At 32.6% G+C, this 27941-nt stretch overlaps 1 protein-coding gene across 4 annotated transcripts in view; it reads right to left on the bottom strand.

Annotated features, from left to right (window-relative positions):
* Positions 1-1642: 1642 nt before the first annotated feature.
* Positions 1643-27941, bottom strand: part of LOC120627104 (protein held out wings) — an 82639-nt gene continuing 56340 nt past the window's right edge. Inside the window, exons 3-8 of one of the 4 annotated variants that reach the window (XM_039894955.1) lie at positions 12559-12675; positions 11985-12125; positions 10874-10994; positions 9105-9428; positions 5903-6020; positions 1643-3193 (exon numbers count right to left, since the gene is read on the bottom strand). In XM_039894955.1, coding sequence (XP_039750889.1) covers positions 5944-6020; positions 9105-9428; positions 10874-10994; positions 11985-12125; positions 12559-12675 — 780 coding nt within the window. In that variant the 3' untranslated portion in view covers positions 1643-3193; positions 5903-5943. Of the gene's footprint in view, positions 3194-4703; positions 6021-7868; positions 8086-9104; positions 9429-10873; positions 10995-11984; positions 12126-12558; positions 12676-27941 lie in introns of those variants that run through there. The other 3 variants (XM_039894956.1, XM_039894954.1, XM_039894957.1) reach the window with 3 other exon arrangements.

The raw sequence follows: 27941 nt of genomic DNA on the forward strand, positions 1-27941 counted from the left end.
GTAAGTATAGACGAATTGAGAATTCTCTATAAAATATAAATTTCAAATAACATCTATTGCACTAGCGTTAGTTAGAATAAAGTAAATTATTTATTGACATATTATTGCTTTTAACAATACTAAAAATATTATGTTAGCTATGTACATAACAATTAACTACATAATATAAGAAAAAAATTGCCCCAGCTGCGACTGCATTTGATTTTGAGAATTTCATCAAACGGTATTTATTTTATAAAAAGCTTTCATCTGTTAATGTTTTACATACATCCGTCTAGCTAAACACCAATTTAGAGACCTCATTATTTAAAGTTGTCACCAACGATTTTTTAAGTAAACGATATTAATAATCAGAATCTAAAACAATGTAGTTAGAGTTTTAAGATCGCTTATTAAAATACCTTATCAGGTTGGGAATAAACGTTTATGTAATCAAGATTCTTAAAAACATCAGCCAGAGGCTTTTTAAATGAAAAAAAAAAAGTATTTCAGAGATTTTGAATAGTAAAGCAAATTTCACTTGAATTAATTTAATCGTACCAAACCCTTTTACTTTTTAATAGTTTGGACATTTATTATTAGTTTGAATGTTTTATAACGTCACGTAAATTACGTTTGCGCATTGTGAACTTTAATCATCATAGCCTAAAAATGGGGAAGCCTGTTATTACGAGTAATCTAGTTATCTTTCTTAACAACTCAGGCTAATTCGATATTTGCATAATAAGTATATCTCGTAATCAAACCATCAAAAATTCTCAATCAAGATGATTAAAATGTCATTTGATTATCGGCTTGTAACAAGAGATTCTCTAAAGAGATTGCAAAGGCTTATAATAATAATATGCTTTCAAATCAAGTAAATCTATTTTACTTATAAAATATTATTTTCAGTTTATTTGCGAATAAAAAGTAGTGGCGAGGTGTCTCTATTTTCCACCCTGCCCTCTAACGTTAACTTTATATCGCGATAGTTTAAAATATGCGGGTAGAGTCAGGTCAGAACGAGAGATGCTGAATAGTGGTTTCCCCTAGTAACCGAATACCGAATATTATTCGAGCTCAACCGCTAGATCAATATTGTTGAATGGCCTAAATTTATGTCGATTTAAGGTTTAAAATAAATGTAGACTATACTAATTACAGGTTATGAAATAAAACATAACTCTTATAATAGAAGATTTAAACATAAAGGAGAAACTTAAGACATTTTCTTTCAAACTAATAAATGTAATAATAAATAGTTGGAACATCCTGTGTAAAGTTTACTCAAACGATAAAGTGCGATATGTGGAACTGGTTAAAACGCGATCATTATTTTTTATATTTTTTAGAACTACCCGTCATATTTTGTATGTATCTTTAAAATACTTTACCTACTTATAATTCCGAGCGCTTAACGATGAATACTGGTGTACGGATAAACCAGACTGGGTTTTTGTTACGCCGTAACAGATATTATTATGTTAACATAAAAAATGTATATTTTTCATTAAATAAAATAATTTGTTTGTTGTTCTACACTTTGGCTACATGAGCCAAGAAAATAGAAATGCTTGGACTGAAAATATTCAGCAAAAATTTTTATAATTTAGCCGAAAAGATGCCGAATCCAAATACCAAACTAATATTCGCGCATATCTAGTTAGAGCCTATTTATTACGCAAATAAACTATAATAAGCTATTTCATCGATATTTCATAAAATAGTGCAAGTGTAACCATTAACATAGCAGAGTTAACAATAATTTAATCTCGTCTATCATTAAATATAATCGATATTAACAGTTTTTATAGAAGCACAAAAGTAAAAACATTTTTCATTATTAAGGCACTTGGGATGCGCAATATTTGATTTGTTATGTATAACATTAGCACTAAAAAGTATAAAATATAAAAATTACTTTCAAATATTGTATATAAACTAAAAGATAAACAAGAAGTTCATATCTGTGCATATCATTTACTCATCAATCATGATTACAATATGTGTGAATATTTCTAAACTATCCAGCATTCAGTGCCTTTATAGATAAACAATAGGCAAATTGATTTGCAATTCGTCTTTTAGTTATAGCTAGAAAAACACCTTCAACATTTGGTATATAAAAATAACCAACATCATATTTTTGTGTTTTCGTACTGGATTGTATAATATTACCCTAAGGAAGACATTCGACGTTTATGTTCAGTAGTAAGCTCTTAGAAATTACTACTATAAACATGTGTTTGATCACTCTTTGGCATAAAGTATGTTATGTATTGCCAAAACTATGTGTAGAATTGATGAGTAAATGTAAAAAAAAACATTTATAAAACTATCATTCGATCATATCAGTTCAATTAAAGAATATGTAGATATTATATTCATCTACATTTTGAGAAAACCTTAAATTTGTTACTCATACTTACACTTAGTTACCGCTATCCTGCCTTTCGTATCATGATTATATGAAGACGCGACGTTTCTTCCCATCTCCGTTTCAAAACATTTATGTAATTTGTACTATACTCTTTATACAATTCATGTAAAAACTGTAAGGTTATATAAGAAGAAACTTACCCACATCCTGTGCAATAAATAATAATCATGCATTCAGATAGCAGACAGCTAACTATACTTATCCAAATTCTATTAAGTCTACCAAATTGAGTCAATATAATTTAGAATTTAGACTTTTGAATAATCAAACAATAATTTCTCTAAACGTTTCAAATAACGGCGCCAAATTTGATTAACAATATAATAATAATAATAAAATTGATACTTTTAAATATTTCGAGAAACTATATTATCTAAATCTAATAAATAACTAAACACTAGAACATTTTAAATAAATTTAGCGCCGCCGTAGGTAGGGTAACCTAACAACACTCGTGCTTCAACAACAACATGGTCAAGCGACAACAGAAGTACAATGTTACAATACAGTAAATATAGTCGATGGCGTGTGCCACTATAAAAAAAATAATATAAAAATGTTAATAAAGATCATCTTGTTATAAACATAACAGGCAAATAAATGTTAATAGTTAGACTATTAAAATACATAGTACATGTTAAACGTGAAAGGCCCAACAGCTATAGCTACGAGTACATGGTGGTCGATGTTCCGATGATAATGTTACGCGGCGAGATAGGGTCCGGTGCGGGCGGCCTCTCCTGTTAGTGCGTCGGCGCCATTAGCACGCACCTAGCCGGGTTAACGAGAAGAGAGAAAACAGATGTTAGTATCGGTCCAAATGTAATGCTCGTACACACGTAGCCACGATCGCTAGGTCGAACGCTTCAACGCTTTTACGCTGCCCGCGCCGCGACATATACGGAACAGGTGTTAGAAATTATTGTGCTTCCAGCTTAACAGAAGTTCTGATTAGAGGACAGAGGACTCGAGAAATCGACTCGTATAATACCATGTAAGGGACCGGCACGACCATGCAGCTAAAAAGCGATGAAACTGGATCTCAGATCGATGTCTATGGTGTACGGATACAAAAATAAAGAGTTTGATAAATTCATATCGGGGGAGGCTATCAGGCATTCGTGCCGCGACATTAAACTTGGCTATGGTCCTGTTAATAAATTATATAACGTATACTTAAATTAGTTTACTTAGTTAATGGTTGAAAAATGTTAAAATAATTTAGTATGATAATGATAATCTACAGAATATTATTAAATGCCCAATAGTTCCCAAAGAGCCGTGCTTGATACACGGTGGAAAAGCATTCGTAATCCACCCGTATCAAACACTGCCCACAACAAACAAGCATAGGTAATAAATTTATCACTTATGTATAACCATAACACCCCGATGCAAGTATGTAAGTTATTTAATTAACACATTGCTGTAAATTCAATAATAATTGTATATGATAGCATTCATTTCAAAGTTGTTAATAAGTTTGTGATACGTATCCATTATGTCGTTACATATTTGCATGTTAGTGACTCATATAATATAAATACATAGCTACAAATAAAGGCCCGAGGGTAAGCAGGTTTGAGGGAATATTTGATTAAAAGTAGTTTTGCTACTTGATAGTCCAGTAAGATCTGCCAGGCGATAGGTGATAAATATATTAATATATTATCGCTACTAAGCGATAAGGCCGCCTTTTGTATTCTACTTCTATTTTTATGTTTCTTTTTTTTCTTGTATGATTCTTAATGTGGTGTACAAATAAAGAGTTATAATAATAATAAAATTTCAATTTTAATTTTAAATTCAATAAAATCTGACATAAATCTGATGGGATGTAAAAACAGATTGATTAACAGCTCTTCAGAGCGGCAAAACTTTATAGATGGTTTAAATTGTTATTTTTAAACAATAAAAATTTTAACTTTATGATTTACGTCTATTGTTACTTTGTCAGATTATCTGATCAAATTTGCCATATTCAAGTAAGGCAGAACCTGCTAGAAAAAATTACCTAAATCAAACATCCCCACAAAATTGTTCGCATCCCCTCGGAATATAAATCTGCAGTGACAGTAGCAGTTATGACAGTGCAATTCGTAATTATTATGTCAATATACGGGAACTTGGCCTTGTGGAGTTGCATGTTAGTTGTGTGAGGCTACAATTCACCAAATCGACTGCACGTCATCAACTTTATTAACTCATTGTTTTCGTAAACGTATATTTTTTTGTTTAAATAATCGCGATCCTGCCCCAGCTACAAATAAAAGAACGCACGTTGAAAATTTCAGACAGTTTATTGCATGTATATTTTCTGAAAATGCATTTAATATTTACAATTAACAATCGAAAAAATACTTTACACAAACATCATCTTTTATAAATCTCTTTTTAATATAATGGATAGCAATCTTATCCAAATTCATTGCATATAAAGCGTGAAAATACGTAATAGGCAATCGAACGCCTTTTAAAAATCCACAAGGACACAAGTGCGTTAATCTTATGTTAAAAGACTTTCAAATAAGAAAGTAAATAAAATAATACCTAAGGCAAATATAGAATCAACTAGCTTAAAAATTTCATATAAAAATCTTATATTGACTAAGAAAACTTGTGATGAATATAAAAAATGTCACATAAGTCAAAGGATGGGGCATTTTGATTAATACTGGAGCGATGGCACAAATTCAGAAAATGCTCTTCCCTTTGACTAATACTGGGCGAAACTTAGGAAAGAAGGATTTCACAACCCGAATGTAGCACCGGTGCAGGATTTTGGCTAAGTTGAACACGAGAGCTGGGCTAAATATTTATTTAAAACTTGAACTAAGAACACTTTTATTATCACTGGAATTATAATCCTTCTTTCCTCGAATATACTTCTAAACAATATAAGAACGCTACTATTTGCATAGATAATGCATAAGAGACTCTCAAAAAGGCACATGTTGTGATATTAAATTACAACAGCAGCAGAAAATAGAATTATTAAATTTGGTAACGCTGATGTTCGACTTCGAAACACTATAAAATATTTCAAAAACAACACTGTTATAACGCCTTGCATCACAACATGTAACAGGTTTAAAAATCTAAAAAAAAAGAAATATAAAAATCACAGTTACAATTATGCAGTGTCACTTCAGATCCGGTATGAAGTAGTGATGGGCATAATATCCTCGTACTAACTATTCGGAATCTTAACTAATAAGTACACGGTAAATATAGAAAAAAGAACACAGAGAGACGACGAAGCGAAGGCACTCACGCATTCTTACCGACGAATATGATTGCTAGCTACTCTGCGTGTCACACTAGGAAATACAAAGCTTTGAAACGGTCAAGTGACGTATCGCGTTATTAAAATTGGGATTGAGATTCAATGATTGATAGGTCACTCGTACGTTCCGATAACACCGATATGTGTAAGCAAGCGTATTCATGGTAAGGCATGCGGGCACGCGCGCATCTCACCTTGTGAACAAAATGGCGGCGTGAGAGTGTTTTCGCACGAATTAAGGCGCCGGTAAGGCAGTGCGCTGGTAAGGGTGCTCCCTCACTTGCGCCAGTCGACCCGCCCTCCGCACGATACCTAGCGGCATAGGACATTTATCATCTGTGTCTGAATAGAGCATTTTGAACTTTCAACCAATGGGCGTCGAATGGCATGCCCAGGGTTCAGTTAATTAGAAATAAACATCCAAATAGCTAAACAAATAAAAATAATATTAGTAACGTATTTATAGGAATGAAGAAATAGTTTGAATAGAAATGTTTTAAAATTAAACATTCTGCATTTTAAATCGAACAACCTGGGGGTAGCCTTTAAAAATAAATGCTGAAAAGAAATTTAATCTCATTAGTTGTATCATAGGTCTCTTGTCAATTGTTCGTTTGCATACAGTAAATAAGTAGATATTATAAAAAAAATACTGCCAACGTATTAATAATTTTATATTTACCGACGCGACGGTTTATTTTGGCAGCATAACTAATTTCTAATATTATGCTTATCTACGCCTAGAATTTATCTATAATAAATTGTATTGCTTTGGAAAAATAAAACATTATTTCAGGTATTTCTATATCCGCTCAAGGTACAAGTGAAAGTCTGCTTTAAATAACCTTGAAAAATGTAAAATTTGTGAATAAAAGAATACCTATAATAAACGGATGTTTATTATTTTCTCATAAAGCTCACTCTTTTCTAAACTAACTAAAAATCTTTAAAAGATAAAAAATAATACTTAATCCTATGGTATGTTCATAAATATAATAATAATAATAATATGGCTAATAAATTAATAAATTACGACATAATATTATAACAATAATATAACATTTTCGTTCGGATAATTTCTATAATATGTTACAATGTTACGTTATTGTTATAAGGTGAAAAATTTGTAATTGTCTAGAATGTTGTTTTTTCATGTCTATTATTAAAAATGTTTGTAATATATTTAGTAGTCAGTTTTGTTAAAAGTTAAAATATTACGTGTTGTATGTTGTAAAATTTAATTTTTATTTGGTCCCTTTTGCTTGTAATTGATTGATTGTTCGTCTGAATCATTATATCGTCATTCAGAAAATTTAAGAGTTAATAAAAAATTAAAAACACTTTTTGTTAATCACATATGGGAAAACTCTAATAAAGGTCAGATCACATTACATGCGCTTTATTAATGTGGATTTTAAAGTTATTTTATGACGATCCAAAATATTAATATGTAATGTGTAAAATACACATTACAATATTGTTAATAGATTAGTGTTATTACAAGCGAGGGTTATCACAATAGAGAATGGTGTTTTGTTCAGTGAAATTATAGAGTGCAGGTAATATAATACTAGTTGTATAATAATATTGTATTCTGAAATCTAATTGTATACGAAACATCGGTAACTAGAGAAATCTACTGGCAGTTGCAAAAAAATTTAACTAGAGTATCATTCTAGGTATTTAAATCATAAACTGCCGTTCTATAATAACATTGTTACAACGGTAAAATAAAATTTGCAATAAATATATAAGTTAAAATAATTCATGTAAATAATGATAATAAATAATAATAATCTTTGTTTGTTCGGAAACAAAATATACTTTGTATGACTGTACAAAACGGCTAAAGAGAAATAAACAAAGTTTTTTTATTTTAATTAATAACATAACGTAGGTACAATAATGTTCGAGTTACTAAACTAAATCGTCCTTAATTTTAATACTTAAACTACGTTAATGGTTCTTATGACTTTAGAAGAGGCGTTTGAAAATCTGTCAAGGACGGAAGACCCAGCACGAGTAAAAATAACCTTGACAAAGGCTAAAAGTATTTCCGATATGATATTTTTAAACGTCAATACATAAAAAGTAGTTTATTTATAAATAATAAACGTTTTGCTTTCGCAGCAGCATCACATTGGGACGATTTTTGAATTATTTTCATAAGAGACAAGTTCTAGCTCAGATTAAAATATTATGATGGAAAAGTTATAACGTTTAAGAAGTTAGTCTGTGGCAAGGTTGCTTTTCCAACAAAATGCTGGGTCCTAAAAGTGATGCGATGGCCGAAACGATGAAGTTGGAAGCCTGCCGTGTCTTATTGTGGTCTGCAATTGTGGCCAATGTCAAAAGCCAGCAAGTAGGTATCTCGACGCTGCAACCCCATTAAAACATCTTTTTAATACAATTCAAGAAGCTCAACGATAAGAAGTGTACAAAATTAGTATGTTAGTTTAAATAGCCACTTCTACCGATACTTTGTTATTTGATTTGCTAAATTATTACGGGGTTATTAAGGTCCTAATTATAACTTTATTTTATTACCGCTCTCAATATGACTGAATGAGAATTTAAAACGAACCCGAAAGACTTATAATATTTTATAAAAATGTTATTATTAAATTATTTTAAATCGAAAGAATTGTTTTTAAATCATTACTAGCCCTAACTTTAATGGGGTTTATAGGCAGATGTTAGACGGGCAAGACAGGCTAAGCTTAAAACAAATCTCAACACTAAAAAATAATTAAGCATGCTCTCTAAATGACTGAATTCTATAACGTGCTGTTAAATACTTAAGGGTATTTTTAAACTTAAAACTTTTTATGAAACATCTTAATTTTAAATTTTTCAAAACTAAATTTTTGCGTACCTAACTAAATATATAATGACTACGTTTTGAGTCTATTGGAAGTATGTAGGCAACCCGATACCTTCAGCGTTAGTGTTTTAGTAACATTCGATAACATCCCAAAAATATTAAATTCGTCAAAATGCGTTGATTCCGTCTTTTTGATTTGTCAAGAAAATATGTATTCCCCAATACTTGTATAAAAAAAAAAACACATATTTCAGATTAATCATCGATCCACTAATACTTCATACCTACCTACTCGAAATATATAAAAGTTTACCTAATCGTAGCTTTAATAATTTACATTGGCTTAAGTATTCGGAATGAATTTTGTTAAATCAATTTCGAAACGACGTATTGCAAAACGATACTGGACGTGTTCAACTCATGCTTATGAATTGTTAAACCACGATTATCTCTTGCTGTTTTTGGTCGATGCTGTACCTTAAAATTAATTGATCGATAGATTCAATACTTTGAAAGCAAGAGATGTTATCGAATGTTTGCTTTATGGAAAGATCAGCGGGCGAACAACCCACCCGTATGGTCAGCAGCGGCGTAGGCCTCAGTGAGAAGCGGATTGGCCGTCAGTGCTGCGTAGTTGGCGTAGTCAGCATACGGTGACGCGTAGATCAGCTGGTGTCCTGGCTCCCCAGGAGACAGTAAGCCAGCCGCAGCGCCCCCTGTGCCGTTAAGCAGCCCAGCTTGGGTGCCAGGGCCTCCGGACATGCGCGGGGAGAGTATCAGAGGCGCTCCCAGGGGAGCAGAGGTGCGTAAAGCTACACTTCCAACCCCGCCAACTCCGCCTCCTGGCGCAAGGAGCCGTTGTGTTTCCGCAGCAACGCGTCTCCATTCTTCGTCAGCTGTGAAGTCCCTTTCATTATCAATGGCTAACAATAATACTATGTTAGTAATATTTTATCAATACTGACGCTTTTACAATTTAGATTATAGGGGGTTGATTTTTATCGTACTTATTATAGCTATGCATATACAAATAAATATGGTATTTAAAAAATATGAAGTTACAATTATCCAGTCCTAAAAATACTCGTTTATATAAAAATCCGTACTGAATAATAATCTCTAATCTCCATCAATTAATAACACAAGTAAATAATTGAGCAGTAGGTGCACATTGTATTATGTACTTAATCTTTCGAACAATATATAAAATACCAGTCTTTGTAAAAAAATATCACAGACAAATTTGAAAAAAATAAACTTATTATTGTGTCATGCTTTAAAAAATCATAACATAGAATGGGAACCTACTTGAACTCGAATTATTTTTCAAGATATATAAAATTAACAACGAGATTTAACCTTAATATCTCCTGCACCTACCTTTATTTATACGGTCATAACGATTGTAAAAGCGTCTTGGAATAGCTTACAAATATACAGTACCCAAAGTCATATCGCAATAGTCGCAATGAAATCACCCATATTAATGGTTAACAACCGTAACATGCCACAAATCAATTAAGTTAGTCAGTCAGTTAGTCATCGATGACTCATTGTAGCTGACAAAGGACAAAAAATAGTCAATAAACATTAATTAATCACAAAGAATACACAGATATTTACACAATAAGTAGAAAACAATAAAAAAAGAAATAACAAACAATAAAATATATCAGTAAACAACAATTCCATTTGTTAGTTATTTTACAGATCAATAAAGATTGGACTTAAGGGAGCAGGGCTTTTTCGATATATGCCTATGTAAATTTGCATCAATAGTATATTTGAATATAGAAAGTTTTTACACACACTTTTATAAAGGTGCTTCCTAATTTAGCGCGCTTCTATCATAGAATTGCAACCTTATTACCCATAAATCTGATAAGAAAGCAGTCAAACGCAAACTTCTATTAAAATAATGAAGAGATCTTATAAGTTTTCCATTTTCCAGAATGAGGCTCCAAACTTTGAGGTGCTAATGATTCAATGAACAATTCTGAACTAAAAGCCTCTCCCAACGGGAGGGTTTGCCCATAATAACCACTCTAGGCAGTTGGTACTTGGTGGTCACAGTAGATGGTAGCACAGAGGACGCTACTGCCCGTTCTCCGTCGTATTCCTTAAATCGCCTCGTACAACACCCGCGGGAATAAAATATCAAAGGGGCGATTTTTTTTTCTGGTGAATAATTCTGACAGTTTTAATAGTACATACGTAAGCGAAATGGGACAAACTTTACGGTCACTGAAACTTTACGCGCTTGAAAAATAACCCCTTAGTGAAATAAAAATTATGTGAGTGCTTAATATAAGTTAGTGACAAAACATGAATGCGACCATACTTATTAGGCACTGACCGTTGACGGGCACGACGGCTTTCGTGCTAGAATCGCGGTATGTGCCGTTTATGATGGCCAGCTCCATGAGCTGACGCTTCTTCAGCTCATCTTCGCCATCTGCTTGCTGTAACAATAGCATACAATTGGATATTAAAACAAATACATTTAATGATTCAAGTAACAGCATCATCATCTCGCGATCTTGCAACGCACAATTTTATTGATTAACCCTTTTTCTTATACGGGAAAAGACTCCAGTTTGTTACATAAATACTATATTTATAATGTTCATGGGCAGGTATAAATAATTTAATAGCTTATATATTTCGAATTTAGAATAAATTATTTTGTATTCAAAAACATGAGGTAACAATAAAGTTCACTGCAAATTTTTAGATATCGAAAACTATTTAGGTAAGTTATAACGACAAGAAACTTGCAAATCGACTTAACTAATTTAGAAATTGGAACGTTGGCCCCAACAGCAAAGTTTTCAGGTGTCTAGTAAAAAAAGATTTACGCGTAGTCATAATTTATAAGGAACTGCAGGATTATTATATGTTTTAAGTGCTGACAATAATAAAATAGAATCACGAAAACTAAGAAATGAACTAAACATGATTGTTCTGACATTAATGTAACGATATTGGCAAGTTTAAAGGAGTACTTGTACTTACAGGCTGCGTTTTATAACTGTGTCAGAATAGACCTGCAAGCTAGACCGATGAAACTCATGATATTTGAACTACCAGAACTTTACGTTGCAATGTTTGCCTGACATTAATAAAACCCGTATTGCACAATCTGAAATAAATTGTAGGATCTTCTTCTCTTTATAATTTATATTTTTTTATCTATTTCTCATCCCAGTTCCGGAATTGACATCTGCTAATCTGTTTTGCATTGTATCTATATTTTTATATGTTTATTTCGGCTGGTAGGTCTCAAGACTATGCTCAAAGAAGGTAGAAACCATAACACAAAATTTCAGATAATTAGTCTATTCTTATTAATTTATTATGGGAGTAGAATTTGGTAAATTGAGTAAAGAGAATTCAAAAGCTTCAATAAAAGGGGTTGTGTAATATATGTTCAATCAAATCAAGAAATTTACCGGAATAAGAAGGCGTTTAACTTCTTCAACTGCTCTGGCTAACTTTATCTTTGCCCGATTCTCCGTGTCTTCGACTGTGAGCAGTACGTGTAAGTCGTCAGCCAGATGCTCCCAATTTGGCTTCCCCCTGTTTGCATCCTCCTGGAATATGCCCAAATAATAAATCATTGGACATGTAATATATAGCAGACATTTTATCCCGATTTATATGAACGAAATTATTCCGCTAGAAAAAGGAACACCAGTGCCAAGAATGCATAGTGCTTCAAAAACGCTCGTAAACATGAATGAAGACAAAATATAACAAGATTTAATATGACTAAAACAAGTGGATATTTTACATTTAATACTAATAAAGCTAAATTTATTTGAAATACTGACATAATAAATCCTTTAAAAGGATCTCAGAAGCTACATGGAAATTACTTGACGCATGATTCTCAGTATAATGTATTGTGTAAAATAAACCTGACTTGCATTCCAATTGACGCTGCATGAAATATAAAAAGGAGGTTTATATAAGATGAACAGTTTTTTATGTTGTATCTAAATTAAAACGAAACAAAAAACATACCTTTTTCTTATCCCTCATAGATCCCTTGCCCCTAACCATAATTTTGCAACCTGTTTCTTGTTCCAACTGTTTTGCAGTCATACCTCTGGGTCCGAGAATCCTTCCCACAAAGTTGAACTGTAATAGAAGAAAGTCAATAAATAAATGTTTATCTAAATACACTTCATAATACTAATGTTCGAGAAAGTGTCTATACCCGAAAACACGTACACATTGATACCAAACGGTGCCTTGTATTTGGGATATTAACTGCGCAACAGTTGGGTTAACTATCGGCGTTAATACAGAAATCTAGCTTGCAGCAAATACGTATACTCTGGAACATTACGAGTACGGAACATTAGACCACAACCTCATTCCCTAGCATCAAAGCCGTGGTCAGTTCGACGTATATGAACCGTGAACGGCTATCACTCCCCGTGTCTACAATGTAAGAAATGGAGCATCTGGAATAGAGCCAATGAACACACAATATCATAGCAGTTGTTTTTCCATATTCTCGTTACGCATTCGAACTTTCGGTTGAAACACGAAATGTTTAGAAGTAAATGGTGGATAAAATTAAGCCTAAAGATTTGTCACACGTGTCACATTGGATTGTTTCGCGTGACAGCGTGTAAATTGTTTGAATATATTACTTTTATTTAGTAATATTTTACCGTACAATGTTACTTTAATAAAAAGTAAAGTTTTTATTGCAGAAACTGCAAAAGTGCAGATTACGGATGATTTCAATTTACGATATGGTATGTATCTATAATATCTTCTATTTTATCAATTAACAAACTAGAAAACTTATAAACTACTAAACAATTAAGCTACAACTCTTATAATCTAACTAAACAATAATCTAGGTAGATATGGTTAATCTGGAAAATTTGTAAGATGAACTATTGAACAAGTAATTTCTACCTACGTGTTTTATTTTGATGACGACTTTTTATGCTGCCAGTGTTTACATAAAATTACACTAAAATAGACAGAAACATAGAGTTTGTCTCTTTGGTTTTAATGGTTATGAAGTCATGTCGTAATGCGTTAGAAAACTTCTCTTTCATGTAAGATTTTATCTCATAAATATCTCTGCTTCCTTTATTTAATTTTAAATTTAAGTTATTTTATTTTAATCATACCTACTACAAAATTTTGTCACTCGTTATAGTAATAACTTTTTTATCATTTAATTTGCTATGATTACCATAAACAACAAAAACTAAATTATATAACAGTTTATACTAATAATCGACGTTACTTAAAATATTTGAATGATCATATATAGAACGAAACACGAACACGAAATCAACTGGCAAATACTCCAAGGTGTAATTAGGAATTTGTATATAATGTCATCTTCTTCTTTTGCTTTTGGCTAAGACTCTAGTTAAGTTAAGTTCCCAATGTCTGTCGGCTGTCAATAACAATACTGACTTTATTTTTCCCAAGTGCGTACAAAGCTCAGACGGACGCGAAGCCATGTTGAAATAGCGTCGCACCACTTGGCTACGAGCCCAAATACGTTTTCTCACAACCAGTTGATATTTTCATGACAAAAGTAATTACAGTATTTTAGAAAACGCAGATCATAATCTTCGATGGTATTTAGACAGCCACGAGCAAAATTATAGATATGCTTCTGCATATATTGAGTAAATTAAAGAGCTTTTATACTGAATTTAATTTCAAAAATGAAAAGGCCATTCATTAGTGCCTATTTATTACCTATTCTATGAAAATTATCATCATCATCAGCCACTGCTCACTGCTGGGCAGAGGCATTATCTCCGTAAGGATAGAGATTCCTAGAACATCACCCTCCTCACACTTATAACGAGTAAGTATTTATATTATTACTTTAAAATTAGACTTGATCTTATTTGGCTTAATAGGTGATTACGCTTGGTAAGTTCACTCGATTTTTATAATATTAAACATATTTCAGTCATAATTTAAAGAAGATCTTTTAAAAGAATTGAAAAACATAACTAAACTGTAATGCAAGAAAGATTCTATATAGGTGACTGATAATGAAATAAATCCTTGCACATGGGTCGCTACGGTCATAGCTGAGTGCTCAGTACCAATTAACACGGTGGTCGCAACAGAATGTAGGTTAGACATTCTAAATGCTTCCCAGTTGATCATAACTCAATTTGAATTAGTGCTACAGCTGGTACAAGATAAAATATTCGTTGTGCCTCTAGAGTTAAGATTAGTTGCACGGAACCACTTCCTCAAAATATATACTCCAAAGATTATTCAACTGGGATTTATAGGTACCTACAGTTCATGCTATGTTTCCATATGTTTATTCCAGTAACGGATGTCTGTTAATTCCAAAATAGCATTTGGATTATTTATATTCTAAACGTTTTAAAAACACGATACAAGCAACAAATAATACTCCTAAACAAGCTTAGATGTAAGAATTGATAAAAATTAACATGAAATACCATAACGCAATAAAATCACTTCATTTTAAAATCAAGTGTTTTAGTATTAAATTTTTGATTTATATCGTACCGATATAGAAATATATTTGATTTATAAATGTACATAAGTAATCATTTCTACATTGGAAACGCCCTAGCCGTCGGCGCATCTAATCGATAAACATCAATTGCATTTCAACCCGAGCCAGTATTAGGTACAAGCTGCATAGACTATAAATACTCACAATTTTGTTCTACCATAGGAATAAGTATATTTGAGTCCGATTACTTTTGCCAATTAATACCAAAAATAATATTTACTTTAAAAATACTTGCAATCGCGGAAATATCACATTGCATTAGTTAAATAATAGTAAATACCGCAAAACTCCCCAATTTTATCTTCATGTTAAAATAAAAATTATAGACCTCTACCACAGCTACGTAACCTCAAATAATTGGTTACCATAAAACAAGTAAATTCATGGGTATTATTTTTAGAGTTCTTACTTGCATTTTTGTTTTAATATTATGTCATTAGTTACATGTAGTTAGCGTTTTTATTTGTTATATATATGTTGGTTTATTTCAGTTTATTATGTTTCAAACTTTGGGATTTATGAGCAGAACGCTGAATTGTTGTATACCTATTGAATCTTATATTTAAATGCGGTTCATTGAAACATCAACGATGTGATTGTTTAAAGATACCTACCCTTTCAAAGCGCTTGTGTTTTTTCAGCTATTCTCGACTTCATAAAAACATATGCGATGCACTTACTCAGACTGTTTTGATTTCTCAGATTGGATCTTCTGCAAAGTTATACTCATGGATATATAAAACGTTTTGAAAAGAAAACATGTCAGGATTTATGGGCAGATTTATTAGCTGTTATAATTTTACCTACCGCAGTTTCACGGGTTAGAATGAGATAGCGATCCAGGTTAAGTTTCTTAATAAAGTTGATTCGATTTTTTTAATCTTTTACTTTTATCCACAACCAATCACCGTCTTTAGCTAGTATTTCGAAGGTACTTTTTATATTCAGGTGTATTAACCATCTGTATTGCAATAGATTGATGGTTTAATTTCATAGTAATTGCCCTACAATCTGTTACGCTAATATTTAGCACATAATATGGATTCTAGTAACTATTGGTTTGTGATAAGGTATATTTTTCTTGAAGCTTTAAAGAGTTGTTTTGTTGTTGAAGAATGTATAGATTGGTCACGACGTGTCTTGCCGTCTTGCTTAGGCGATAGTGCCATTTAAAGTTAAGCTAAGAATACATACACTGGTGAATGCATGGATGTCTAATGTCATAATTAATCACACGTATCTATCACATAAAGTGCATGGAAATAAATCATGTGATTAGAATGATCAAAATATATTGCTGATACTCTTTGGTTTTAAAAACATCTTAAGGTATTTTATCGTTATTTTCAATTATAGAATTGAAGATAGTGTATTCAGGTACTATATTTTGATCGTGTTCATTCAACATTCTACCGCAAAACGCAACACAGATTATCATCCACATGTTGGCAATAAGAACCCCCAAACTTATACTATGAGATTTGCGTTCTATATTTCTTATAACCGATTAATTAGCTGATTTTTATGACTGTACCAGAGAATATAGAGTCGTAGCATTTTAAACGAATCATAATGAACTTAGACCTTCTTACTTTTTTTATTTAATTAATTAGGACTGTTATGATATTGTGAATCGCAGTTAACATTAAAAGGCTACATGAGCGCTACTCCTAATACTGTTCATTATGACCAATAGAGGAAAACTGTCAGTCAATCCGGGATCATAGTGCAAATCATAGAGAAAATAGAATTTGTCACTTGTAGATAGTGTACGTTTTGAAATTAAGCTTTGGCTTTTGTAATATATTGTCCTATTTCTGTTTGTGCGCAAATATGGCGTAGGTACTACTCCATATCGGCATTATTTATGCAAAAACGTCGGTAGGTGTGCCTGCAATCCTTTACATTATTTTAATTTATTTATAAATTCACAAGTGGATACATGCCCTTAAGTAGGAACACGTGAACCGCTATGTATTTGTGTAACACATTATAGTTTTACGTTCAACAGAAGTTTTACTTGAGTGGCCTAAGCACGACATTTTGCCCACCTCGTAAACGGTTTTCGAGCATCAAACCACAATAAATTCAGAGTTTAATGTTCCTTATTTCAAAGTTGTATTTTCCTATGACGAAATTAAGCAAGTCGATCGAAGCCGCTGGAAACAAGCGACCCTGGACCGAGGATTTCGGAACTCTCTACAAAAAACTATGTCCAAAAAATGCATTTTATTTCGCACTAATGTTTACGATTTATATGCATCTCCGACAAAGGATGAAGTAATAATTTATTTGCTGTTTAAGTCTAAACTGTAACTACTACTACAAAAAAAACTTAAATGTCAATATAAAGTTAAAGAAGATTGTAGCAAAGTATGCTATGAAGTAATTTAATTTATTACTTTTATTAAATTTTCCTTAATATTTCGGTAAAGGGTTAAATAAAATTTAAAAAAAACTTTTAATTATTGACAGACAGCTTCAAATTTATAAATACGTTAAAATACATGGTGCTTAGTCCACTCTCACAAAATTCAAAAAAATTGTCGGTAATAGTTTGCCAAAAAATAATTTTAAATCTACAAGATTTGAGAAATGATTTGGTTTTTCGGAATTGCACACTGCCATTGTCGTGAGACTTAAAAATGCGAAAGAAATTAAAATATTAATTTCCAAGAAAAACTCCAGTGGCAGTTCACAAGTAGTAAGAAGTCTATAGATTGTAACGTCTTCGACAGTTTTTTTTTGTTTTGGCACAAATACTGTTCATTCACACGTTGCCGATGCTTGAGACGCAATGTGCTATGTCCGGCACCCAAATTTACTAACCTAATTACTCGTTTGGCTCCGAGACAAATGTCAAAGAATGAAAAAAAGTATATTAATATTGACTCGCGAGAAGTAGTTGTACATCTATTGTATTTATGAAATGCAACGTCTGTTTTATCAGACAATTGTCTGAACGTCGGAGACTAAACGTTTAAATGTTATTCTCAAATTATGCCTATTTTGTTCATTTAGTACCGAAGGGTTTCTCATTATGCTTAAAAAGGTATGGACAAGGAAACACTAATGGCCACCCGATCTTTACCAGTGTCCCTATGGACCTAGGACCTTCCCTCTTCCAACTAGGATAAGGAGAATAGGAACGACAATAATAAAAAGGTACAAATGGTAAAAAAATAAAAATATACGTATCGTACACTGAGGTGCATATTTTTTTAAATTGATATTTGACTAGAATCTAGATATTTATATATATATATAGAATCCATACAATTAAATAAATCCTAATGACGTATCTTTTAAACCAAAATTTACATAATACTCACTTAAAATAAATATTATGACGCGAAAGAAAGATAGGCTGAGTATTGATCAAGGGGGTTATTTTTAAAGCGGTTACCAACTAATAAGTTCCGGAAGAACCGGAAAGGTTTTTGCATAAAACATTATACTGTAAGAGGTACCGCAAGCGACTGTAATTTTTCACAGGGATTCACTGGTCCCTCACGTCGTTGAGCTTCGCGAAACCGTCACGTACATGATGATGATGTCCTAGCAAAGATCTTATCTCTTAAAGGACCTCTAACCGGTTGGGAAAAGTTACATACATTTACACTAGGGAATAATTTCTATCAAGTGTTAGTGACAATAATTAGGACTCCAATTGACTTAGTTTACTTCGTACTCGTATCTATAGAATCATATCTGTCTGCTATTTATATTAAGACAACATGACCTAGAGAGTTATGGGTTTTAAACTTCCCAGAAGCTGTTTTATTACAACATTACCAGTTACGACATATTACTTGTCCATCCATAGATAATCGCCAGATGGTTCGAGCAAACAACTAATAGGTCTGTTACAGAGTGTCATATAATGCAAGTGATAAAGTACGAATTTTACTGTCGGACCTAAACTTCGCAACAATAGTGGGTACCGATTTCGACGGGATTTTACAGGTAGAGCTTTTACCGGGATAGAAACTGAAACCAATTATTCCTTGAGATTCGTCTTTATTAAATATAAATACTCCATTGATAATCGAAATACTTCTAAGACTATTTTTCCTAATTATATATATTAGTCATAAAAGGCAGAGGCTCCTTTTACATTTCACATATCTATTACTTAGCGAGTTTCTATCAAGCTAATCAAGCTATAGAACCTGACTAAGGTAAACATGGTCTCAAATGTGCTACTGGATAAGAATCATCAGTTTGATGTTTTCATCATTTTTGATCAGCGGGTACATATAAGATAATGTACAAGAAAACAATTCTAGTCCATTCAAGTCCTACTTTGTTAGGTATGCATAATTTAATTTACATATTATACACATTAGGGGGGCATTACAATCATGACAATAAAATAAGTGGTGAGCTCTTGGGGGAGCTGCTTAAAATGCGGGTTGGCTCTATTAAATATTATCACATGATGATAATAATTAATACCTAACTAAGCCATGGAAATATTACGCCTATGCGAGATATTAATGATTTTTCTTGAACAACCCACTTGTCTCATTCTGCGCCGTCCCAGAAATGGGAATCCTGGACCTCGCAATCCGTAGTCATGCGAAAAATTTAAAAAACGCAACATTTGTTATTTTTAACTACACAATAATTTTAATAAAGCAAAGAAAAAGCGCATACTATAAAGGGATTTTCATACAACAAAACTCCAAGTAATGTTTGAGAAAACCGGAGAAATAGATGACCCAAGATTGCTCAAGATACATCATACGCTTGACCTCTCACCGTTGACACCGACCGACAGATAGCTTGTAGATAATATTAACAGTGTTCCTGCATTACGGTTTACAAGGTGATTTTACTTTGTGTATTTCATACAGTGAATTTTATGTAACTGAATATGTTTCTAAATATAGATAATTAATATAAGATACAAATAATTTACATAAAATACACTTTGTTATCTGGTTATCTTCCGAACTGCCCTTGAACATAGCGCTCTTGTCGGAATATCCGCATAACCCAGTCTTCCACTTGTAAAGGAGTGTCTCCTTTTAAGCATTACAGAAACCAATTTCCCTCACAGATTATCTCTCTTAATTGCTAAAGTGCTACAACATCCTCTTAATCAATGGAATAGGTCTAGTACGGATTTCAAGAAACCAAGGTCCTATGCCACTTGTTTTCAGCAACTGTCTGCTATTCCTTCGAAGTCGTCTGATCGTCTTGTGGAAGTCCTACCGAGTCTTTATTTTCTAGTATAACTTAACGATATCACCACCTTAGAACCTCAATATTTATCGGCCCCGTGAACCTTTGCTCGTCGTTGAACAATGTGCATGTCATCAGGATTGTGCTCCTTCATAAATCACGAAAAGATCCAAGCACCAAGCACAGTTTTTTATTAATTTCTATCAGGAGGCCATTTTGTACAACTTGCTATTTTAGAGATAATAATGATTGTTAAATAACTTTAATCATTAGATTACTGTTCGTTGGCTTCTTGTTTACTAGATAAACAGATATCTGATTATTTCTTCTCGGTAAATTAATAACTCCTAACGTAATTAGAACTAAGCTTAAACTTACTAGCAACTTCAAAAGGTAATTATTAAATAAATTGCGTACATTTTATCAAATAACACAAAAATCACAACATATATACGTTAAACAAAGTATAATTATAGTTACAATTTCTAAAATGTTTTACTGACTGCGAACTCTGGTGATAAGAGATTAGGGCGTTAATATTAAACGAAGGTTATGGTCCACGACCCGCCAAGTGCATAAAATGCAATCTAATCATTAATAATTCTGTATGCACGCCTTATCGGAGCAAATATGCAGGTGATAAATAGTGTATGTATGAGAGTAAATAAATACTAAGGATGAGTGCCTCCGTAGCGCTTATCAACTTCTGGGCGGTTAAATATTTAATTAAAGCATTTTTTTTATAAACATATTACACAACAGGTAGGACTTAACGCTAAACAACTTTCTGTATAACATAACACATTCCAACTGGATTTAAAAGCGTGAGAAGGTTTTTCTTATATTTTACGTTGTTCTTGACTCTCATTATCAAAATGACTTAAATCGTAGCAAAAAACGGAAAGATGATAAATAATTTTAGCGCATAATATATAACATAAGAGCAAGTGTGGCTATTTTTATTTGGTAAGAATATATTATGCGGCCTTAAACTAGTTAAAATTGCACCATTGCACCGCCACCTTTAATTAATCGAAAAATTGGTTTGGACTTAATGGTATTTGTTTGGTAGAGTTTAGCAACTGCAAAAAGAACAATAGTGAAATTGCATCTTTACGATACGCCACCTTCAGTTATAACTCGCTCTTTGCTGGTTCTAGGGCGCAATATTTAAATATTTTTTAATACATTAGGAATTTCTACAAAGAGAAACTCATACCATGAGTTCTTTTTTAAGTTAACGTTATTGGTATTTGTTTTCACAATAATTACTTCTCTATGGTCACGTTCCACACGAAAAATTTTTTAAATATGATATTTTTTTTATTTGATCGCCTTGATCAAAAAACGAAAACACGTTTTTCGTCAGCTCTGAGAACTAATTTTATTTCATGCATACTCATGGTCTTCATTTTTTTCACATTTACTGTTGTCTTAACTATTTTTCAATTTGAAACCACGTATTTCTCTTGGTATGGTTCACTGCAGTAGACACCAAACAAAATTGTGACAGCTGGACGGATCTAAAATAATTCTCAGCGGCATAGAATCACTTGTACCGCCTTGGATTTTAGCATGTTTACGTAAGTGATGTAATAAAACGGGTATTTAAATCTAGAAATACAGTCGAGTGCTATGAAAATAGGTGGCTATGATTCATCATTTGCCATTTCGTGTAGCTATTCAGGATAATAAATGTAACGGAAATTAACGGATACCCTACACATTGGATATACTAGTCAAATATATGGCTCAATATCTAGGAAAATTTTGAGACATCAATTACAAAATATGATTCTAACAAAAGAAATGCCTAAATGACAAGTTCGTTTTTAACGTCTTACCTCTTTTTTAATAGTGACTGCTTCCGACTGAGAAAGCAGATTGAAGAAGAGGTCAGGCAGGAAAGATAGCATAAATCAACATTGCCTCAATTGTCATTTTTAACAGCTTTTATTGTTTTACCTAATCGGATGCTTTCTTATTTCTGCTTTGAATGTATCTCTTTCATCATAAAGTTAATCGGTTTTATCTTAAAATGTTATCATAGAAATCTTCATATCTTGAATAGAAATGTTGCGTACGCGTCACCTTGTCACCGCGTACGAGACTCAGAGCACTCAAATTTTAACAGAACATTTGTAGCAGTTAGCGATTTTGTTGTAACTTTTCCTCTTACGTTCTAAGACAACTAGTGTTTGCCGTTGTGAAAAATAGAAATGTATTACTCTCGCAGCTATAGTTCGGTGACAAGTGTTTTCTGTACTTAAAGTTCTAAAGGACATTACTAGTGTCTCTTTATTTAGATTTATATTCTTTTAATGATTAGAGTTAAATTACTCTACAGATTTCTTTTCGCAGACGATTAAGGTGGTTACTTATATGCTCTGAGCTCTAAATTAATCTTCGTATGGGTACAGTCTAGATTCTTCGCATTTCGGCCCGAAAAGTAAAAACAATAATGGTTAAAAGAGAGCCAAATGTAAATCGAATAGGAACAGTTCAATATTTTTTATGTTGTAGGATCGCTTGGTTTTCAACTACGTACGGTAAGGTAAACTAACTACAAATACTGCCAACCATGTTGCAGTTGTTTGTTTTATTTAAAGACTGTTTAGCCGCGAAGTCGCCGCCTCTACAATTTTAGCGGAAAGCAATAACTCAGTGAGGTAAAACTACAAGCTCTTACAAAACAGTCGTTCGTTTGAAGCGACATTTTGATTTAGATAAAATGGTTTTTATAGCTATTCTATTCTTCGTTGGGACTACTAAACTTATTCAACACATATTATCTTCGACATGTTATACTAGATCTGCGTGTACTTCGTTATAAGCATGCAATGATATCATATATGTTATAAATGCGAATTTTTCGGAAAATTTTCATTGTGTTTCATATTCTTTATTTCAGTTCTTATTAAAGAAAGCTAATACAATTGTCTTTTTTGCCTCATATTACCTATTTGCAAAATAAATATAATTAAAAGACATGTAATTTATTCGTGAGTACATAAACTAGTTGAATCTAATTTGAGCTGAACATAAATTTAACCTTCAACAACTGGCCAACCACGATGTATCTACAGCAAAAAGGAACTTTGCTTCAGCCATAGATTCGATATGTTTATTTATGCACATGTGTTTACAGTGAAATATTATTGCTTGTTTCTAGATCTCCTTCTCAACCTAAACTGTTTTATCTTCGTTCGATTTGGCTTTTACTGACGCTCGCTTTCGTGAATGATAAAGCACACGCCGCTTGGGGAATACTTCGTATTACTATTTCAACCTTCCCTCTGTACGTAAATGCAGTTATTTTGCTAGCACTTGCCATGCTGTTTTACAAATAATGCAAGTTGTTACAAATTATAAAACCTACTTCCTGGGTATGAAGATGTACCTACATGGTACCAACCTCATCCTCAGCACTTTCATGTTGATATGAAAAATATGAATTTCTCATATTTTCATAAATACATGACACTTTAGCAGTTTAGGTATCAATACCATAAAATCCCTATCCCTACTATTATTACTATTATTATAAATGTGATTGTAAGTTTGTTGTTGTTACGCTTTCACGTGAAAACTACTAAGCCGATCTTCATGAAACTTTTTATACATATTATTGGAGGTATTAGAACTAATATAGTATACTTTTCATTGAAAAAAAAATTACGTAAGATAAAAAAATGTTTGTGAAAGAATCTCAAAATCTCATATATGACTATAGGTGTAGATTATGTAGCAGTACGCTGCCTCCCAAAAAACCGCGGGCGAAGCCGCAGGGCACATCTAGTTTATAATCGACATTCCAATACAAGTGCCTAAACTGTCTATCAAAAAAAGATTACGATTGAAAGTCTCCTTCTGCACTAACTAATAAGGTAGGATTAAATTATACATACATCAGATTACATAATAATTCACCAGATTAGGGCTAACTAATAAGGTGAGATTAAGTGATATATTATACTTCAGAATTAATATTAATTCACCATGTAAGGTAGTATTTCTTTAAACAAGACAGTCAAAACTATATTGAATTATACTTTTGATATATTTGATTTCGTTAAATTATTGGAAGTTATAAGCTTTAATACAAAAAGACTTAGCTTAAAAACTAAAACCTGACTTAAATTGGTGCACCCAATGGCATAATGGAATTTACACAAAAATTAATTTTATTTGATATGAAACAATTTTTTTAATATTCTATCGATAATTCTAATGAACACTAAAATTCTCATCAAATATCGATTATTCGTAAAAACTACGGACTTCACGGTAGCGGGTAGCTACAGCATTTTTACTTATAAGTTGGGTATATAAAAAAAAATATAAAACATGGTCGCAAACTAAAAATGGAAGTGGTGGTTTGGCCAAAATTTCGAAGTGTTTTGTGAATTTTTGTCGCCATCTCCCTAATCAAATGGAATAAACAGGAATGTTCCGGAACCTTTTGATTTCGTTTGAGTTGTTTACCTAGTGTTTTCCTTAAAAGCGCATAGCCCTTGAACACCTACTCAGGTGTAGCACCTTTGCAGGAAACCAATAGACAACAAAATGTTATTCTTAGATATGTAATTAGTATAAAGTCTTTGACAGCCCTTTTTACGACGCACAGTGTACGTGCCATGAAAATTAATACAATGGGGAACTGTGCAGGTTTGTAATGTACTTGTATATGGCAGGTAACGCTGGTGTAACAAGCACGAAGAGGTTACAGTAACAGTTAGCGGATGCTGCCAAGTTATGCATGCTAAAAGTAAGCAGTTACTGCGCAGGTCCGGAATGTGGGGGGCGGGACGGGAAGTGTACACGCTTTTTCTTGACTGAACAACGACCGTGGGTTCTGTAGTCTGTTCTGCATCGCCATTTCGATCATATTCGTAGAACTATTACTTTGTTTTGACAGTACTGAACGTAGGTACATGGCGCAAGATTCTTCCATCATACACTCGAATATTATACTCATTAGCCTAACCCACCAGAGAATAGACCCACCACGCTGCTCCAAAGTAGGGCTTTAACGATAATTTTAATATATTAGTAATAATACCCAGAACTGATTTCTTAAAAACTTGCATAGCCACTGTCCGAAACGTTGGTCTAAGTGAAATCGATGTTGACTAAATTCCATCTCCGCAGATTTGAACCTCACAACATTAATAATAGGTACAGAAGATGGATGCACATTCAGACAATTACAAGAGACATTCTGTGTTGCAAGAGTAGAGGTGTGTTTATGATCTGTGAGTTAATGCGTAGGTATAATATTATAAATCTGGTTTTACATACGAGTGGGAGTCTTTTTAATTCGCCGGTGTTTGTGGATTCCAACTAATTATAATTAGCATCGTAAATAATATATGCCTGTAAAACAACGCCTACCAGCCACCAATATCCTTCCTCTATAAATCATCATACTCAACATCGACCCATAATAACATTTTTGGAATGAGAAAATTACATCAAACATATTAGCGAAGTATTCGCAGATCTGAACTATATTAAGCATACAATTGAATATTCCTAATTATATAAGCAAAGTACAGCCTAGTTCAATTCAATATATTCTTCCTATTTAAAAATTATCATCCACAAACTATTAGTTAGCCATTGCTAGACAAAGATCTACTTTACCATAGAATAGTAATTTGGACTTCTGAGTTTTTGGCTCAAACTGCTTCCCTCCTACTGGTGCTTATTTATTAGCATCTTTTATTATCATATGTTCGTGATAATTACTGGGATGATTCGCAAGGGGTGTAACAACTCATATCTTTTATCTCCAGACCGGTCTACCGACAGTCTTCGGCAGAAAACCCCAATATCTTTTGGACCCGAATTAAACACAATATTTGTCAACTTTAGCCAGGCATGCAAGTACTAGATGCGCGTTAAATCGTTTTTAAAATGAATAACCTACCTCAAAACATAACAATTCCAAAAATACGTATATAGGTGTATAAACTAATAATAGTTATTAATTAAATATTAAAACGCAACCAAAACACGGAAATAACGTGATTGACTACAAATAACTAATGTGAAATCTCAAATGGTATTTATTAATAAATTTTGTCAAACAAAAATAAGGACGTCTATTTAGGAATATGTACATTTTCTAAAACTAAAAGAAAAACAGAAATTCATTGCAGCATGAAATTATACGTAGTGAAGATATTTATTATTGTAAAATAATAGCAACAATGGGAAATTATTTTTTCACATGCCCACTTGTATTACATTCCATAGATCCTTACTCCGTAATTTGATACTTATGTAATAAATTTAAAGAAGTGCTTTTGTCGGTTTGCCTTCTAGAGCAGCTTGCCTTTATATTATTTACAAACCAGAGAAAGACAAAGAATTTTTATACCACGGAAAATGTACGGTTCCTATATATTTTCTCTTAGAAATAAGGTGATTATTAAATAAACTGAATATTCTAAGGCAAGGTGAAACCACTGCGTCCAAATCTGCGTCCTTACCGGCGTTCAAGATTACGTCTAGTTAACGACCAATGATAAGAAGCGAGCGTTAGAGCAAGTCTTACGATTGGTGGCATGCAGGTCTCAAACTGAAACGCTGCTAAGGATGCACGTTGGACGCAGTGTTGCGGCCCTCGCTGTTGGCATCGGAATTATTATTAACACTTTAAAACCACTTGATATTATACATGCGAAATTGTATTTGTTGATTTGTCCTTAGTTAAACAACTACGCAAAAAGGAGTGTAATATTTTTAAGGTTTAAGTATGTATGTGAATTTTTCGCTAACTTCTGAATTCCTCATCAGATTTCGATCTATCTGACTGAATTTTTCAAGACGTTCAGCAGTTTTTTCAGTCTTGTTTTCAATTTTCTTAATTACACGCGCAGCAACTTTGGCATTTATTACATTATTAGACTAGAAGTAACTGTGAGCAGAGCGCGAAGTCGCTAGTGTAGTCTTGCGCTTAGGTACATAATATTTTATCGTCACATCGTTCAAACGAGCTGTATCACATCCAGTGAAACCAGTGAGACGAGTTCACAAGTTGCAACAAACTCCCATCTAGTTGATACAGCTATGATTGAACCTGATTTCTATGCGCATGCGATTGTACATACCAACCGCTATATCTCACGCAATATACAGAGTGATACTTAAACATTATTAGAAATACATTTGGGATCTAATCTGCATCTCTCTAGGTACCGCGGCCAGATTACCTCAAACAAATTGAACACGGTTCACTTCCCAAATATTCCGATTTTTTAAATATTTCTTACGTGACTTATTTTTTACTGGTCAGTTTTTTTACTAAACAGTGTAGATTTATTGCGTTGGCATACCTACTATATCGACTCAACGCCAGCTAAACTAAAATTGGAGCATTGAAATATAAGTTTTATATTATTATGTGCCATTGGAGTATATGACGCGTTGTAAACACGTGCTCCACTTGTCAGGTACTACTACAAATTAAAAATAATAAAAAGTGCTGATATCTGTTATAAAGATTTATTATACTTTGAACCAAAACAGAAAAAAATCTAAATTGTAAAGTTGATTGTAAAGTTTCAAGATGATCTTGAAAAACAGCAAATAAATTAAATAAAAACACTCTGTACATATAATGCGTTACAACTATACGGCATTGTGCACTACATTT

This window comes from Pararge aegeria, chromosome 10 (genome assembly GCF_905163445.1).
Source record: "Pararge aegeria chromosome 10, ilParAegt1.1, whole genome shotgun sequence".
Lineage (NCBI taxonomy): Eukaryota > Metazoa > Arthropoda > Insecta > Lepidoptera > Nymphalidae > Pararge > Pararge aegeria.